At 37.6% G+C, this 19,413-nt stretch overlaps 3 protein-coding genes and 1 long non-coding RNA gene across 8 annotated transcripts in view; 2 read left to right on the top strand and 2 right to left on the bottom strand.

Annotated features, from left to right (window-relative positions):
• The window catches only part of fgf13a (fibroblast growth factor 13a), a 190,636-nt gene that overhangs the window by 64,807 nt on the left and 106,416 nt on the right, over positions 1 to 19,413 (top strand). The gene's annotated exons all lie outside the window — the stretch shown is intronic.
• LOC130563409 (N-lysine methyltransferase KMT5A-like) overlaps positions 1 to 19,413 on the bottom strand; it is an 82,458-nt gene that overhangs the window by 46,368 nt on the left and 16,677 nt on the right. The gene's annotated exons all lie outside the window — the stretch shown is intronic.
• LOC130563414 (uncharacterized) lies at positions 8,208 to 15,274 on the bottom strand. Its single transcript, XR_008964121.1, has 3 exons — positions 15,201 to 15,274; positions 8,632 to 9,416; positions 8,208 to 8,513 (listed from the first exon to the last, which is right to left on the bottom strand). It is a non-coding gene; the product is annotated as an uncharacterized LOC130563414 (long non-coding RNA).
• Positions 15,204 to 17,669, top strand: LOC130563408 (uncharacterized). The gene is made up of 7 exons (XM_057348888.1): positions 15,204 to 15,437; positions 16,178 to 16,238; positions 16,526 to 16,576; positions 16,650 to 16,694; positions 16,773 to 16,837; positions 16,938 to 17,082; positions 17,245 to 17,669. The coding sequence occupies exons 1-7, from the start codon at positions 15,208 to 15,210 to the stop codon at positions 17,533 to 17,535; spliced, it is 888 nt and encodes a 295-aa protein (XP_057204871.1). The 5' UTR covers positions 15,204 to 15,207; the 3' UTR covers positions 17,536 to 17,669.

Here is a 19,413-nt window from a genome sequence, read left to right as displayed (position 1 = left end):
TTCGCTTATCTATCAGTGCCCCGCCCCCAAAGACGTAATTCACGGGTAAGAGGCGAAGGACCGAAAGAGCAGACGAGTGAAGCACTCAATCTTGCAATTTAAATAAATATGCAGAATACAGGAATTTCCCCTGTTAAGGTACAAAACAGCAAAGATAATGAAATGTGTTGCAAGTATTGTATGCATGTGAAGCTAATGCAGGAAACATGCTTTAGAATGTAACTTTAAGAAAGATGTGCTTTAAATATGGTAAAGTGTTGAACGAGAGTTTACATACAATAAAAATAATTCAATCATAAACAATGATTTGTATTAATTTCTAATTGATTTATTAATGTATTAAACTAGTGCTGTCAATCGATTAAAAAATTTAATCGGATTAATCACACATTTTTTCTGTGATTAATCACGATTAATCGCACACAACAATTATATTTTAAAATATACTTTTACATTTTAATAATTTCACATTTAATCTTCAAATTGATGTAGAAACAACATATTTCTTTAACAGCATCATTTTATGAAAGCTAACATTTTGATATTAGTATTGTAACTGATGTCTCTATTAAATTGATTATTTTAACATTAATTATAGCCATTCAACAGTATAATTGAGAGCTCATGTAGGAAATTGAAGGACACTTTACAGTCTTTAATGCTAAATTATAAATTAAATGCAGAAGAATTCTCATTAAAGCTATAAAATCACATTGATTTCCTCTTTTATTTTGTTCTTTGATTAACATTAGTGACAGGAGTCACAGCACCACGTTTAAGAACGTGGCCCCTTTAAGAGCTGTCTTAGTACGCAGATCTGACCGTCACCGCACTCCCATTTTCACAACTCTTTGCATTCATTTAAGATTTTATTTTACACTTTGAAGTCTGTGCTTAAGAAAATGCTAGACAAAACGGGCTTTCTGACATAATCTTGTGTGGTTTTATCCAAATCAAAATATCCTACCGACCTCTGTCTCTATCAGTCTCTCCTCTCTTCTTTCTCCGCTGATGTCTCCTCTGTGAAAACTCAGTACTACCACTCTAAAATCAACAACTTGCCTCACTCTCATACTTTCTTTAAAACCTTCTCTGCTCTTCTGCCCCCCCCCCCCCACCTTCATTGGATTTAACAGCTGAAGATTTAGCGTCTTTCTTCGTAAAGAAAACCACCACCATTAGCAGTTCTCTGTGCCGCTGCCTCTTGAACATGCCCAAACTCCTCACTCCCCTCTTTCTCTCTCCTATCTGAAGCTGACGTTTCCAATGTCATTGCTTCTAACCACCCAACTACCTGCCCGCTAGATCTCCTTCAGGCCATCTCTCCATCAATTGTCCCTGCTTTGAACCACATTATCAACTCGTCTCTCACCACTGGAACATTTCCCACACTTTTCAAAGAGGCCCGTATAACCCCGCTACTGAAGAAACCCACCCTTAATCCTGCACTGTTAGAAAACTACAGACCGTAATCTCTCCTCCCCTTCATTGCCAAAACTCTTGAGCATGTTGTATTTAATCAGCTCTCCTCCTTGCTCACACAGAACAAGAGCGGTCATTCCACCGAAACTGCACTGCTTTCAGTCATTGAATCCCTGAGACTAGCAAGGGCAGCCTCTAAATCATCTGTACTCATCCTACTGGATCTATCTGCTGCGTTTGACACCGTTAACCACCACATCGTCCTGTCGACCCTCAGAGCTATGGGTGTCTCTAGAATGGTGCTTCAATGGTTCAAGTCTTACCTCTCAGGTAGGTCATTTCGAGTATCCTGGAGAGGTGAGGTCTCTGAGAAACCTGGGAGTGGTAATTGATGATCAGCTAAACTTCACGGATCATGTTGCCAGCACCACCCAGTCCTGCAGATTGTAGGTACACCATTTGCATACTGTTTTTTGCACTATTTGCCTGGCCTGGGGGGCTGCTTTAGAATTTTAGAGTTTTACTTAATTAATATTGCATATAGGAATTTATAGTCTGTTATATTTGAGCTGTGCTTCTTTCTCCTTTATCTTAAATGTGTACGTGTGTGTGTGCGCGCGCGTCCATGTGTCTGCGAGTCCGTGTGTGTGTGTCTATGTCTATTTGTGTTAGTACGTGTGCATATTATGTGTGTGGAGTGTTTTGTATGTGGGTATGTCTGTCTTCTGTGTTTTCACCTTTTTCTTGTTTTTACAGGTACAACTTTAATTGTTTTGCTTATAGTCAATATGTCTCATGTACAGCTGCTTTGTAACAATGAAAATTGTAGAAAGCGCTATATAAATAAAGTTGAGTTGAGTTGAGAGTAGATTCATCCTCTACCACATTAGGGTTAGGGAAAATCAGACCTTTCCTGTCCGAGCAAACTATACTGCAAAAAATGACTTTCTTACTTAGTACTGTATGTTTGTCTTGTTTTCCAGTACAAATGTCTAAAAAGTCTTGAATCAAGATGTATTTACTTGATGAGCAAAACGACCCAAGAAAATAAGACTTGTTTTTAAATATATATATATATATATGAAATTTAAGTGAATTTGTACTTAAAACAAGCAAAAAAATCTGCCAATGGGGTAAGAAAAATCATCTTGAATTCAGTGACTAATAAAAAGGTAAAGCTTAATTCAAGATTATTTTTCTTACCCCATTGGCAGATTTTTTTGTTGCTTGTTCTATGCAAATATTCACTGAAATTTCATATTTTTTGTCTTAAAACAAGACTTATTTTCTGAGGTCATTTTGCTCATCAAGAAAATGCATCTTGATTCAAGAATTTTTAGACATTTGTACTGGAAAACAAGACAAAAATACTAAGTAAGAAAGTAATTTTTTGCAGTGTACGAATGTTCTAGTCCAGGTTCTTGTCCTGTCCAAACTGGACTATTGCAATGCGTTACTGGCTGGACTCCCAGCTTGCACTTTAAAACCTCTACAGATGATCCAGAATGCAGCGGCAAGAGTGGTCTTCAATGAACCGAAGAGAGCACATGTCACGCCTCACTTCATCAGGTTACATTGACTCACTATAGTCGCTCGCATCAAATTAAAAGCTCTTGGCCAACAAGACCACCACTGGTTCGGCACCCCCATATCTTCACTCACTAATACAGACTTATGTACCCGCCAGATCCCTGCGCTCTGCAAATGAATAACTTCTTGTGGTGCCATCCCAAAAAGGGAAAAAATCACTGTCACGTACCTTCTCTGGATCTGTTCCACATTTGTGGAATGATCTGCGCGCTGCTACAAGATCAGCAGATTTTGTAGCCATGTTTAAGAATCGGCTGAAAACACATCTATTCCGTCAACACCTGACCGATTAGAACTGACTTACTGTATTTCTTTTCTACTCTTTCTATAAAAAAAACGTAGCTTTGCATTCTATGCTAGGCTTTTGAGACCAGTTTTTACTGCACTTTGCATTTTGTTGTCCTTATGTTGTTCCAATTGCTTCTATTGTTTACCTCATTTGTAAGTCGCTTTGGATAAAAGCGTCTGCTAAATGACTAAATGTAAATGTAAATGACTATTCACAATATAATCAAGCCTCTCTCATACACTACATACACCCGTATGCTGTTTTTATCATTTGTTTTGAATGCCTCTGTTTCCACCTGGTGAAAAGAAGGTTTATACTGAGCAGGACTAATAATGGACCCAATAATCAAAAACAAACGACTGTGCTTTTGTGTTCTTTTTTATACACACAGAGATAGTGGCAAAGCACAGCATATTTTCATCAGAAGAGAATTGCTCTAACATTTTAGTGTTGTGCAGCATTTCATTATCCTGGACCCAGCTGCTGCGATAGGGGCTTTGTAATTATGTGGATGTAGCAGGCTTGTGATGAAGGGACACCTAGGGTTGTCCTTCTGCATGAGGCATTTAAACATGTATTATTCAGCAGCCTGGCACTGAACATTTCCAGGACCCTGACAGAGGTGAGCTGCATAGCGTTACCTTACACAAACCCATCATTTACTGCAGGAAAAAAATACATTTAACATTAGGAGGAGACAAATATTGATTGCTGCTCGATACATGTCAGGTTATGTATAAAATGGCTGTGCATTCTGAATGTTCTTGTTTTGGTTTTAATAACAGTTCAGACTCAGGTGCAGATACAGTATTGAAAATAACTTCACAGTCCTCTGACAAGCTTTTTCCATTTTTGATATAAAGTATTTAAGGACGAGCTTTAGCTGTAGCAAGGATTTTAGTCAGGAAGTCAAACTCTTTCAGAACAAAATGGTAATTTTAAAGAGCAAGTATACTTGGTTTGGATTAAAAAGATTGTGTTGATTTGTTTACCCTGTGTGCAAAACCGCCCCTGGTTAATGATGGCTACTAAAGCATATATAAAAGTGTATTTTAACAAACCTCTAATCGTAAATGAGCAACTCCAGCATTATGGATGTGACATTAACATTTGCAGTCAAAACTTGAAATATTAATTCTCAGAGAATGTATTTATTGCCAATATATTGAACCATCTGTTTATATCTTCCAGACATAAGAAAATTATCAGTCTATACACAGTGTTTTCTATTTTAGACAGAGGTGTAAAGAGTACCTGAAAACCATACTTAAGTAAAAGTACAGATACCTTGCAGAGAAAATGACTCAATTACAAGTTACAAGTCACCAATTCCAAAACGACTTCAGTAAAAGTCTTAGAGTATCTGATTTTAACAGTACTTGAGTATTTTACTCATACTGAATGTAGGCTCAAAGCAGCACTAGTCCTCAACACTTAAGAGACACGTCAGTGAAAAACAAGAAACAGTTGATTTGTGAGGAGAGCAATCGCATTTATTTTCTTAAATCATAATAAGACTGAACAGCTCAAAATTGCAACAAATCATGGTCGACACCATAACCTACGTCATTACAAACACCCAAGTCTCATTTAAACTCAAGTGCTCATAAGTAAGCCAACATTCTTCAAAAAGGTCTCTTCAATATAACAGATAAATAAAATAATGTTAAGTAGAATTAAAAAGTCAAATCCTTTTTGCACTGGACATGCTGGTTTGGGCCTCATCGCCAGCTGCAGTCATGTCCTCATTTCACATACACTGTTAGCCCTTACCTGCCATTTCTACAGTAATACATTGGCAACACTGTTGCCAGCTAGTTACTGTAGGTGTTTTACAGTAAACTACTGCAATGGCTGTTTGAAGATACAGATGTAAATAACAGATCAACACAATAAATCTGTCAAGATTTCACGAGAGGAGAATTAAAAACAAACATCAATAACATCTTCACATATTACAGACACCACTTTCACTTTATTTCTGTCATCTGTGTAAGATCTCATTGAGATTTAACTCTAGTTCATAGTGGTTCAATTATGTTTTAAGTCACCATTATGGCGATCAGTGTTTGCTTTGGTTGGACTCTTTGACTTTCTTGTAGCTTTAAAATGTACACTTATACAATAACACTGAAAGGGACTTTACAGGAACCGCAACTTTATGTTTGCTTAGTAACTGAAGATACATCTGAAAGAATTCAATCATTAAATAATAATAATAATATAGCATTAAAGATTTATTAAGATATGTTTGGTAAAGTGATTACATGTTACAATGGAAAGATCTCTGTCAGAAAATCTTTCTTTGCAATTGAGACACAGTTAGACACTTGACATACAAACCTCATCAATGGTGACAAACAATCATGAATGAGTTTTGTACTATGTACCCAGCATGCATTGCAGCATGACGCTGTTCAGTTGATTGTCACCATTGTTGAGATTCATATGTGAATTGTTCATTTCTCTGTGTCCGACTCATTCTATAGGTTAATATTTTGTCTATATAGTGTGAGAGCACTTTTGAAAATTGAAATACTATACATCTTTTTACTGGTTTACATCACTTCATGGCAATAGTCCCACCATATGGTCAAATTTTGAGCAAACATGTTTAGAGCACATTTAGGAAGAGTTAGTTTTAAAAATAAGAGCTTTTGTAGATGTGTGACCTACAGTAACTAGCTGGCAATAGTGTTGCCAATATATTACTGTAGAAATAGCGGGTAAGGGCTAACCGTGTATAAACCGCCAGCGATTGACTTCTACCTGATACTGCACTCATATTCATATAAAGAAGCCATGTTGACAAGTTTTTGTAAGTTATGGTAAAATCCACAAGATTGTAGTACCTTCATTGCCCTGTAAATGGCAATATTAATTATAAGATAGGTGCCATGCAAAATGTAATGTGTAATTGCATTAGTCATTACAAATGTAGTGGAGTAAAGAGTACATATACTTGTTCAAAAATGTAGTTAAGTAGAGAGTAAAAGTTGCTAATATCTTTAATACTCAGTACAACTACAAAGTAGCCAAAAAGATACTTAAGTAAAGTAACTAAGTACATTTACTCCAATACTTTACACCACTGATTTTAGATAAGGGAAATATACCTCTGTTATGGATGTGACAAAAAAATGTCAGATAAAATATAATTTGTAATATTTCTGTGAATTAAAATACACAAACCAGAAGCAACAATACCCAAAAAAGAGAAGGGATAGCTCATCATAGAATATAAATAGTTATCATCTTTTAATTTACCTGTGTGCATTCATCGAGAAGAAGCAATTTTATGGAAGTGACATTATCTCCTTATGGAAGTGATCATAGCACTTACCTGACTATAGAAAAACATAAAAAAATGCTTTAAAACAGATAAACACCAAATATTAACAGTTGAGATAAAACTTTAAACTTACATTACATCTTATTTTGATATGTGACCAGGGTTACTGGAGACTTATTTGAAACTGGCTTAATAACAACTAACTGTGCAGGATACCCTAGCAACCCCATAGCAACTTGCTAAACCTCTCAGAACACCTTCGCATACCACATTGATGCATTTAGTGTCGCATGAGCAAGACACATTAGTCGTTTGAATTATGCAGTTTGCTCTCTTTGACTGCCTTTGAGTCTGACGTGTGTGTAGGTGGACAGAAGAACACTCTGTTTCTCTCAAGAGGGTCTGTCCAGCTTTCCTATATACTTCACTCCCACCTTCCTGGCCTTTGGCAATAGCGCCCTTCCGCTTTAAGAGCAGCAATCAGCTTTCATCAATCAGCCTGTGTTTCTCGGAAACAACATAAGCAGTCAAATATCACATGGTAATTGTGGTAATTTAATTCTGCACTTTAATGCACTGATGAACGGCAGATGTCAAGAGGCTCCACTCAAGAGAAGCTGAATCAGAGAAGTTTCTTCCTCAAAAAGTGCTTGAACAAAGGTCAATACTATTTGACATTTCATATAAGGGTGAGCTTTTAAATGGCAGACCTTAATTTCAGACGAAACGTCGGAATATTGACAATGTGCAAAATTAACACTCGCCAAGTGTGAAATGTGAGCTAAAAATGGCTTTGGTGAGTAAATAAAATAAGAAGTTCATAATCATATTTTAAGGAGTTTAAAGAACAATGATGAGTAATGCTTTTAAGATGAGTGCGACAATTGCAAGCACCCAGAAGTTAGACTAAACACTTCCCCGAAGAACGTTTTAGTTTGTAAGACTCAACTACCTGTCACAGACCTCAGTGAGCAGAAAATACGTGGTGGACCCTAGTGTGTGAACATAATTAAACCAGGGCAGTTATGGGTTATAACCTACAGTAACAGAGCAAATATAACCCAGTTCCAATGGCTGCAAATATTAATGTAAATTACTACAGAATAAATCTAAATTTAATATCCCAATATTATATTATTGTTCTACCTCGCATTGTGTAACAAATGGTACTGTTGATTGTTTTATCTATAAAATATGATCTGCCAGAACACTGCAATATACAGCTCTGCACATATTCTGAATTCTGTTAGATCATTTCATAAATCACAAAATTGTATGTGCACTAGTTCGGTTATGACTGATCTTGAACTGGTCACTCTTTTTGTATCTGTTTATTTGTTCTGGTAGATTTTGCTGCTGAGTCTCTTGCTAGTCTTTATCTGATCTGAAATATTATATATTATGCATAATGCATTTCCTCTCTCAGGATTCTGTGATTTTAAAAGCAATGGAGAAGAGAAACAGAGCCTAGAACTTTAACTTTAATGCTAACTAGAGCTTTAAGTGTCTTTATGGGGCAATTTAATTACTTCCAGACTTATTCACAGACAGCCACTGTAAAAAATTAACAGTTGGTTCAACTTAAAATGTTATCACAAGACTTAAATTGCTTTGGAAATATTTATTAACATTAATTCATTCATTTATTCAATACACTGTCAGTATTTTCCTTAATCTGGACATACTTACACATTACAAGACATACACATTCAAACCTATCTTGACAGGCTTACAAACAAAAAATAACTGAAACATCAGAAGTTTTTCAGTAGATTACACTGAACATGCATTTATGACGATGAAATGTAGACACATATATATATATGGATAATGTACATCATACGCATAATCAATCCTTCAGAGTGGCAAACACTGCCATGGTAAGATGCTTATAGTCACCCTCACATCTGTGTTTCTATCCTAAAAGTAGTAAAAAAAAAAACACAATCATTTCCATTGCCTTTTGATATCACAACTACAAAATACACAAATTTCTGAAAAAGAAATCAAAAGAGAATATGCTGGCAATTAGACTTACGAGGTAATTCTTGATGAGGTCTTCGGGACTTTCTCACGGGAAAAGATAAGGGCCTTCAGGACACAAATATGTGATAGAAAATGGGACAAGAAAATATTAATTTATAAAAACAATATTGATAACTGACCAGGGGTGCTTTTCCCGAACAACGACATAACTCGCTGGTTGACCACCATAGTACGATGGATCATTGGGGAAATTAACGATGTAGTTACGACTGGTTCCCGAAAACATAGTAACTCTGTCGGAGATCAATCGTTTGAACCAATTGGTTCAGCAATCTAGTTGATGACGCCATCCAGGTGGTGGAGTAATGACGTCTATTAATAAATACGTTCAGATCGAATTAATGTCAAATTCTTGCTGCTGTACATAACATACATTGCATTTAACGGCGACTTTAGTTATCCTATTTTGTTATCTGTTGTTTCATTTCACGATATTTCATTCATTCATAAGTTTCCTCCTACGCCACTCCGCCCAGGGATTCCCCAGGGTCCTAGTGCACGTTTAATCGGCACATGCGCACTTTTATAAAAACAGCGCTTGTGTTTTCTTAACAAAGTAAAAGATGTCAAATTAAATTTGTTTGTATTTCAAATTATGGATAGAGAATGCAGAATGTTTTCGGGAAACACTTAAATGCTGGAACGACAGAACTTGCGACCATAGTTGGCTAACGATGCTTTTGGGAAACGCACCCCAGATCTGGTCCTGCAGGTATATCACAACATGAAGCTAGCTCTCCAGACTGCCTTGAATGCGCCAGGATGTTTTTGTCGAAGCTGTGAATTACATGTAATGTTGTAAATTTTCATGTTCAGTCCCAACATTAGTCATTTCTGTGACCGCTGCCTGTGAAAACCAAGCTAATGTCATTTTATAACCTTGATATCTTGTAATATTAACATGTGAACAATTGAAATCATACTGAAATTAATAATTGAAAACAAATGATCATGCTCTTAATCTCAAAATTAGATTGAAACTTTAGCCTGGATTCCAGAGACAGGGTCACATATTAGCTACTAACAATTATAGAGCAATTTTTATAGAAATTACTTGCCATGTAAGTAATCACAAAAGTGTTCCCATTAAATAGCATAAAAAAACTTTAGGTCCTAAGGAGAGAAAACATGATAAGTGGTCCAAAAGTGTTTGCTATAAATCAAGTAATAAATTAGATGTGTGAATACAGATTTCTACTACAAAACATCAGGGGCGGTTCTAAGGATATCCGGGGCTTAGCCCTGAGACCTCCACATATTTGCATTGGTGCCAATAGCCCTGTGGTTAGTGTGCCGACATATAGAGCCAAAGCTATGACTGCAAAGACTGTTTGCAATTAAATAATGACAGATTTTCTCTTGGTTTTTTTTGTAAGTAATTTATTTTTTAAAATCTATGCTGGGAGCCAAAACGATTACTGGTTTTAACCCTGCAAGGGGCAGTTTATGAGCTACACACCCTGGAGCAAGGCACTTAACCCAGGGTTTCTCCATGGGGACAGAGTCTATAATTGAACATGCTGGTGCTCAGTGGTGACATTACATAAACTATTTTTCTCCAGCTCTGGCTGTGTGGTGAGATATAAAAGTTCTACAGTATTTTAATAAAGCAAAAAGCCACAAGAGACCGCACGTTACAGCAAAGTGCCTATAGCAGCCCAGAAGGAAATGCCTAAAACCCCATTAAGTGTATTTTCAGACAAATATGTGCTCATACAGGTCAGTGGTCGAAAGTGGTTAAGAATGCTTGGTTATTCTTTGATGTTTTTGTGTGAAGAATCTGTCTGCATGAATGAATGAAATTGCGTCCAGGCCTTTCTATACCAATGAGGCTCCAACCACAAGGCAACCCATCACAAAATCAGCATTAGCCAATAAATAGATTTTAACAGCTTCGTATCGCATAAATAGAGCCATTACGACAAACAGCAGTCTACTGCTTATTATCCTGACAGTGTAATGTGATGGTGTGAAGCTGTTTTCCCATCACCAGAGTGGTCACCATAGGAGGCAGCCTCAAAATCAGCCCACTCACCCAGCATGCCATTCCTAGCCTTATTAACAGACATATTACAGGAGGAGGTCTCATTATCACACCTCTGACGGCGCAGCTGAGCTCCGCTTTGAAATCTGGGCTAGACGCCCAAGGAAACCACTGTGGCATTTCCAGTGTCTACGCATTACTTATGACTTAATCAGTGTTAAGTCGTCTGTATGGGGTCTTCAGTGAAATGACACATACAAACATTTTCTTTTAAAACCACTGACCTCTATTTAAGAACTAGGCGAGTGTTAAGCTTAAGTTATACTTGCGTAGCCTACGCAGAGCCGCGTACCTACGCCGTAGCCTGACACGCACCTCTCCAAAAACACGGACCGCAAGCGCTGTGATTGGTCTGTTTGAACCCCTCCCTCAGGTCAAAAAAACTCCGCGATAGCATCATGTTTACTCAAACGCATTTCCGAATGAATTATCTAAGTAAATTATTTGTGCTTCTGTATTTAACATCTCAAGCTGCAACAAAAGTGACCATTTACTTGCCACTATCAATGCTAATGCTTCTCAAACGAGCTCATTCTTCGTAGAAAACTGACACGTAACCTACGGCGTAGAGGCTACGGCGTAGGTCCTACGCACGACTATAACTTAAGCTTAAGGTGTTAAAAGTTGTTTACTTCCCAAGGGAAAATGAAGTCACATTTTGTAATAAGTTTGTTTATGTTTTACTGAAAATGTCCCATCGAGGGCTGTTAAAGGTCCAGTGTGTGAAATTTAGTGGCATCTAGTGGTGAGGTTGCGGATTTCAACCAACAGCTTACTCCACCCCTCCCCCTTCCTTTCGAAGCACTTAGTGATGGGAAGTCCGGCTCTTTTCTGCGAACCGGTTCTTTCGGACAGTTCGTTTCAATGAACCGGTTCAAAAGACCGGTTCACCGATTCTCTTACGCTCTGACGTTAGTGACGTAATGACGTCACTCGCCCTGACGAAATGCGTCAAGTCTATCTATCATCCCTACCGGCTGGGATGAAAATACACTCTGCAAATTCAAATATAAAACCAAAACCAGTAATCATAACTTCTGTCACTTAACACATCACGTCATGATCTGTTTCTTACATATACGTTTTGCAACTAAAGCACCCAAATAGGCACAGTGAAGTGCAGCAAACTATGACATTTTAAGTATTAAAGATAAAAAGTGAATAATTCATCTTAATCAGCATTTTACAGAAACTATATGATCCATGCATAGTTCAATACGATTTATGTGTTATTAAATAAACTTACGCTTTGCCAGATTGCTCCATATATTTTAAGTCCTCGGTTCACGTGCGCTCGTAACATTAGCACAGCATCAGTTGTCCACACTGTTCTGTAGCCTCACGGTGAATCACGCATGCTCACTAAGCTAAGCTCATCGGTTCTCACTCAGTCGGAGTCTGTCGGACCGACTCGGACGTGACCGAAAGAAGCGGCTCTTCGGTTCGTGTACTGCTGAATCGAAATCTGTTGCGAACCAACTCTTGACTCGAGAACGAGAACTGCTCTAGCAGTGGCATGAACGTAAACGGCGCTGCACATTGGTTTACGTACAGTGATAAGGCAGTAATAAAGTCCTAAACAGCTTTCCAATGCGTTTTATAGTATCACACCTCTGTTTTATAAAAATATCTGATTTAGACACTTTTTATCTGCTTTAAAATTACATGCATGCGCAGTATCATCGGTTCTGAGTCGGACGTGACTGAAAGAAGCGGCTCTTCGGCTGAATCGGAAGCTGTTGCGAACCGGCTCTTGACTCGAGAACCGCTCAGCAGTGGCATGAACGCAAACGGCGCTGCAGATTGGTTTACGTACAGTGATAAGGCAGTAATAAAGTCCTAAACATCTTTCCAATGTGTTTTATAGTATCACACCTCTGTTTTATAAAAATATCTGATTTAGACGCTTTTTATCTGCTTTAAAATTACACGCATGTGCAGTATCATCGGTTCTGAGTCGGACGTGACCGAAATAAGCGGCTCTTCGGTTCGTGTACTGCTGAATTGAAAGCTGTTGCAACCGGTTCGTGTCAGAAGAAGCTATTCGCCAACCGCCAACCAGTTCGACGGTTCACAAATCGGACATGCCCGACAGAAACGGTTCTCATGACTCTAGATTCTTCTAGTCTGCGAGAGTGATTCAAGGAATCCGCTTGCTTCTCATGATGATTACGTCATGTTTAGATTTATATAATCTTGTTTAGAAATTAAATAAGATGTTCATGAAAACACCATGGATTACTTATGAAACAAATAAATGTTTAGTTTATTATTTTTACAAACAATTATTTTTAACCTTTACAATAATTAACATAAAAGCACAACTGCACAAACGTTTTCTGTAATGCATTTTAAGCAACATTAATATAAAGAATATGTTTGTACAAATATTTATGACCATTAAAAAGTGTGATCTGTGCTCAAATGTTTATGTTCATGTTGCAAATGTAGTTTCTTATATGTTGAACCGGTTCACAAATCAGACGTGTCCGAAAGACAGCTCTCGGTTGGTTCAGTGGTGATCCGAAAACTGTGGCAACCGATTCTTGAATCGAGAACGAGGATCGCTGTAAGCGGAGCGTTCGATAGAACACGCCACTGCACGCATGCTCACTATATCAGCTAGCTTAGCTATAACTTGAATAGCTTCTCCGCTCGTGCTTAACAGTTCAGTTCAGCATGTAGTAGTGTACTGTTGGATTTACTGAAAAGTCGTTGATACTGGCTGGTTTATTATGCATTATGCATAATGTCTTGTATCTACATTTAGCATTAATGATATTAAAAGGATTAAAAATCAGCATGTTAAGAGCATTTCATAATGAATCATGTTTTAATCAGAAAGATTATTTAGAATCAGTAGTATGAATGGTATGGAAAGGCTACTTGTTAGTAAGTACTTCTCGTGATAAATTCATTTCAGTTGTTACATTTTTTGTCAATAGTTTTTTAAATATTCAAATAGACTACTAGGACTTCGCTTCAGCACCATAGCCTACAACACATTTGATCAGTTACCAGGCCTTACTGTGGCTATCAGAATATAAAATAAAAGGCCTGATTAGGGCTGCAGCTATCGATTATTTTAGTAATAGAGTATTCTACCGATTTTTCGATCGATTAATCGGGTATTCGGTTAATAAGTACTTTTTATTTATTAAAGATCTGATACAAGAGAAAATAAGACAGGTCTCTTAAAATGAACAACTAATTTGTTTCCTTTTTAGAAAAATGTACATATTTATTGCTGAAATTGCATACATAAATATCTGTGAAAACTAAACCTATTTAGTACATTCCATTGCCATATTACATTAAAAATGCAATATAGGCCTAATACAAATGTATAAATATGAAACATTAATAAAAATAGAAAGAATAATTTCAAAGGCAAACAACTAACTTCAGCTTATGCATGATGCATTTAGTTTATCTAAATTAGTTTTAGTTTCTTTTTTTACTATTAAATAGTAATATATTTGTCCGCATAAAAATACAGAGTTAACCGGACTTTTATTTTGGCAGGTCGTCGGAAGACGCTTATTTTTTAGTGTTAGCTTTATTTTACACTCAGTAAAATGTTCTGAAATAAACTCTCAGAGCAACTCTGGAGATGGTGTTCATGTGTTCATGTCCTCATAAAGTGCAGATGCAGACAAATTCATGAGCATCACGCGTGTAGCACGTTAAACTGTGTGTGCAGTTCATATACTCAGACACGCAGAACAGACAGATGGCATGTGTAAATAACATGATTCGGCATCCACTAGTCCGAATCTAGTTTTACGGACTCAATGCAGCTGGAAAACAAGTTTCACTCGCAAAATACACTAAAACTAAGTAAAATAGAAGTTCACCATTTAAATAAGCTATCACTTATTTATCAGCATGAGAAATACGTGTGAGCGTGTGAACAGACTAAAATGCATGTGTCTCACCGTGAATGCGTGAGACTTGAGAGCCCTGTAACATGAATAGAGTTTAGCGGGCTGTGCGTTAGTAATAATGGTCCGTGGGGAAACGCAGTGCTCCGTGTGTACTGTAGTTAAATGGATTAAATGAGGCTTCATGTATGATTCAAATGATTTTTATATTCGAATTACTCGAGGAATCGTCTCAGCCCTAGGCCTGATAAAACATTAGATTGATTGATTAAATATTATTTATTAAAAAAACCATTGTCCGGACCTCCGCCACAAAAAAATATAGAGATCTCACCCCCCCAAGCCATAAACCTAGAGTAAACACTGCATATGTGCATTAACGTTCATTTGAACACTTCTTTTCACATCTTTTTGCTGTGTTTCTCTTCTAAATGAATCCGTGTTTTGAACGACTCGGGTGAGATAATGTTTCAGTGAGTCATTCATTCATCAAGACACTAGTTGTGCCTACAAATGACATACTATAAAATATGCACTTAAACTATGCACCATGCACTCAACCATGTAGTGTATGAATTTTATTTAGATGGGTAGTATCTTCCCAAATGGAATACTAAATGGTTTTATACTAACCTGAAGTATGTCGGTTTCCCAGGCGAGCACAGATGACGTCAATCGCACGGCACTGTGGCTACCCGATCCGTCCCGGAAACACGATTTGTTCCGCGCATGCGCGAAACTGACGTCACTTCCTGTTATCGCCGACGTTTTACGACAGTCTTCTCGACCTGGGACCAGCTCGGAATCTGGCAGGGGTGCATTTCTCGGCATTACACCTGTTCCGGGCGTCTTCGAATTTTATCATCAAAGGTAATTAAATTGCGTTAAGCGATTTTATAATTAAAAGGAGAACTGACAATCTGTTACAACCTGGGTCATGTGCTTAATTTACAAAGTTATGTTTAAAATATCGAGCTACATTAACTGTACTTGTTAAATTCCCGTATAGAATAAGAAAACGATAGAACCCTTCACAGAGATGCTAATGGTTTACATTAAAATACTACTATGAACCATTAGCTTTTACCATTAAAACCATTACAAATTTCTTTCTTTGTAGTGTGATTTGTGCATTATTTTATATATTAATTATAAAATCAATTTATATATAAAATTGGTTAAATTTATGTGATGTTTTTATTGACCTTTATGGAGTTTAATTTTAGTCAGATATCAGATAATATGATATTTCTTTTAACTGCAACTTTTTCATGCTTTTTTTCTTCTTCAAACAGGCGACAGACTCTTCTACACCGGCCCAATTAAACAGTACATGCGGCTAGTTGTCCTGTCCGAGGAAGACAACCTGATGGTTTTGGAGATAAGACTTACAGAACCATATTTAGGTTTAGACTTAAGATAATTTACTGGCCTTGTTCCAGGCATGTTATTTGGTTACAGTTTCCAAAAGGAGCCTCGTTCTCAGGCTTCAAGTTTGTATAGAGCCTCGTTCACAGGCTTCAAGTTCATCAAAGAGCCTAGTTCTCAGGCTGCACACCTGATAATTTAATTGCACGTTATGTAATTTTGTGTTCTCTTTGGAATCCCAGACACATTGCAAGCTTCATTGACCCAGGATCCTGGACTGAAAAAACAGGAAGAGACCTTGAGGTATGTTTTAAATGATGGAATTGTGTCAAGCAAATGTATGTATATAACTAAACATGTTTATTCGACTGTGCTCTGGAATACTTGATTCTGATTGGCCAGTTGCAACATTCCAAGGTTTGATATTCCCAGATAACAAGCACACAAAACTAATAACACATGGTAACCCAGTCTTTATCACACTGTCAGGCTTTATTCTGCGATAACAACCTGCTGCCTGTACATCATCCCTTACCTAAAAATTGCAGTTGTTTTTTAAACTAACTGTGGATGCACTTTTCCTTTTCCAGTTTTTTCCTCAACAGTCCAGTGGGGATTCTTGTGGTGTCTACATGCTGATGGTAAGAATGTTTAATTTATCAAAGCTGTTAGATAATAAAACCAAAGTCTTACAGTGTTATTTGTGTTTCACAGTATGCTCTCAGCATCTGCACATCATGTCCCTTAACATTCACAGAGGTAAGCTGGATTTTCACACAAGTATGTCATTGAACTACTGGTATGTGTGCATTTTTTTTGTGTGTTTGTGTGTTTTAGGAGGAGGTGCCATTGATTCGCCAGTGGTGGTGCATTAACCTCATGGAAAGATTTTGCCTAGAAGGGTATGATAGATTCTACAGATATAATTTCAGTATCTTGGCTGTATTAAGTTAGCTAAAGCTATTACATAGAGTTCATATACATTTACATATATTTTCAAAGGCATGGACAGAGGTTTGCATACTGGACCGAAGAAGCATCCCAACTCCTTCAGGGGATCGTTGAGCCTGTGTTTAGGGTGTCGAAATTCACCACCACCAAACTGTCACCCAGCAGAAGAGTTGTGGATGACAAGGACATTGATAAGGTTAATGATTATACAGTAGTGGTTATACATGAAGCATTTGCATGATTGCTGAATAAATAGTATAACTGTTGTGCCATTTTACTATGTAAGGAATAAATGACTATAGGCCATTTAATTAGTCAACCAATTAGAATGAAGCATAAACTTCATTTACTTCAATAGGTGCAGCAGCCAACCATTGTCCGAGACCTAAATACAACGTGGTACTGGGTACAGAATCACAGACACTTATTCCGTGGGGAGGTGACAGAGCCTGCCTTTTTGCAGATGAACAGGGGTGATCAACAAAATGCCATCAAGAACCTCTTGGGGGGTCAATTCTCTGAGGCGAAGGATGCCTTTTTGTTTATATTTCATTACCAAGAAGACATGGAAACATTTTTGTCGTACTGTGTTGATGACCAAGGCCTAAAGGTCAATGCTATGTTCTACAAAGAGAAATGTAGTGTGTGAGTGTGTGTGCGCATGTGTGAGTGAGTGAGTGTGCGTGAGAGAGAGTGTGCATGTGTGTGTGTGTGTGCGAGAGTGTGCGTGAGTGAGTGAGTGAGCGAGCGAGCGTGTGTGAGGAATGGAACAAATGTATAAATAAATTGAAAGAATATATATATAACTGTATTCTGTGTGTTTCTTAAATGCAGTTAAATATCTAGAACAGTTATGTAGAATCTATCTTTAGAAAATGAATAGAAAGAAAACACATCTGTATGAACATCTGTATTTTCCAAATTGTGTCTAGCAAATTTAAACAATTCAGTTTAATTTGACCATTTACAATGAAGTTAATTTGTGCCACATATTAACCAAATTTTAACCGAAATGGATCGGGTAGTTATTTTTTATGACCACCTTAAAACAAACATGCATTATAATTCAATATATTAAACTCCGAGTGTAAAACAACAGCAGTAACGGTATAGCCTACATACCCGAAACTGCCGTAAAGTGTTTCGATTTATTTCAGACAGGAAGTGACGTCAGTTTCGCGCATGCGCGGAACAAATCGTGTTTCCGGGACGGATCGCGTAGCCACAGGCACAATGGTTGTAAAATGTACATTTAATGTAGTTTTCATCTGTTTTGCCTAGCAATACTTTAGTCATCATCAGATTGAAGCGTTATCACTCTGCAGGAGAGTTTTGCTCGAGCAGTGTCTGATATCCCCGTCTCCCTTCCGCTACGTAAGCAAAACACAACCGTTGAGTACGTTAAATATCCACAGTTCCACACTTCATTTTTCGGTTGAAAAAGTGCATCACCCAGGTCCTTAAAGTGCAGTTCTTTAAGAATTTTCAACGTGAATGCACTACTCACACTATTTATACTACAAAATGGCATAGAATAGTGCGTAAGTGCGCGATTTGGGATGCACCTACTTGCTTCGTTCTTGAATGAATCAGCTGTTTTGAACGAGTTGGTTGAATGACTCACTGACTCAAAAATTTCAGCCTACTGGCCATTTTAGTCACATTAAAATTAAGCCTAACGTTTTCCTTTATAAGCATTGCTATAAATGCAATTTGTTGCACATTGATTTAATTAGTTCCAATGTAAAAAATGTACTTTAGTACTGTAGTTAGTAAACGTCAACATTACTAAAATTCCTAGACACTAGTATTTTTAGATCTTACCACAGTAAATATTTAAGTATAGACCCCTTTTGCGCCGACGTCACGCTTACGTCACGGCATTAGCTGGAGGCAAAACAAAGGGAAAACTGGAGGCGGCCAATACAAACCAGCACAGATTTGGCTACATAAGCCATTTAAAATGTCATCTTGTTGTTGTTTAGTAGGGGTGGGAATCGCAGGGTACCTCCCGATACGATTCGAAACGCGATACAGGGCTCACGATACCGATAATATCACAATGCACCGATTCTGCGATAATCGATATATCGCTTGGCAATTCTATAACAATACATCACGACATCTGTAAATGAAAAAGGATCTATTAGATGAGCATTTTTTGTGTGTTGCGACTCTCTGTCTTTAGGTTTGTTTATTCGTACGCTTGTCTTTGGACTGTGAGTCTCTGGTGACTCCACACGCGTCTCCCAAAATAAGGGTTTGCGGCGCGTCACGTCAAAGCGCTCACGCTATGAGGATCATCGCGCATTTCAACCCAAGTTTCGCCTCGGCTCGCCTAAAGTTGAACTTTATAAAAACTATTAAAGCTTTACAAAACAATCTGACTTCTGAAATACGTGAGAATGAGCTTTTTTAATATGCACGCGCAGATACCTGCACCTTTTTGCTGGTGCACCTAAGAAAAAAAGTTCTGGGCGCACCAGTGCAAAAAGTTAGTCTAGAGCCCTGGCAGTGCTCGTGCGAA

Source organism: Triplophysa rosa, linkage group LG13 (assembly GCF_024868665.1).
Source record: "Triplophysa rosa linkage group LG13, Trosa_1v2, whole genome shotgun sequence".
Classification (NCBI taxonomy): Eukaryota; Metazoa; Chordata; class Actinopteri; order Cypriniformes; family Nemacheilidae; genus Triplophysa; species Triplophysa rosa.
Note: the sequence above shows the minus strand (reverse complement) of the source record. Positions and strands in the feature narration are given on the sequence as shown.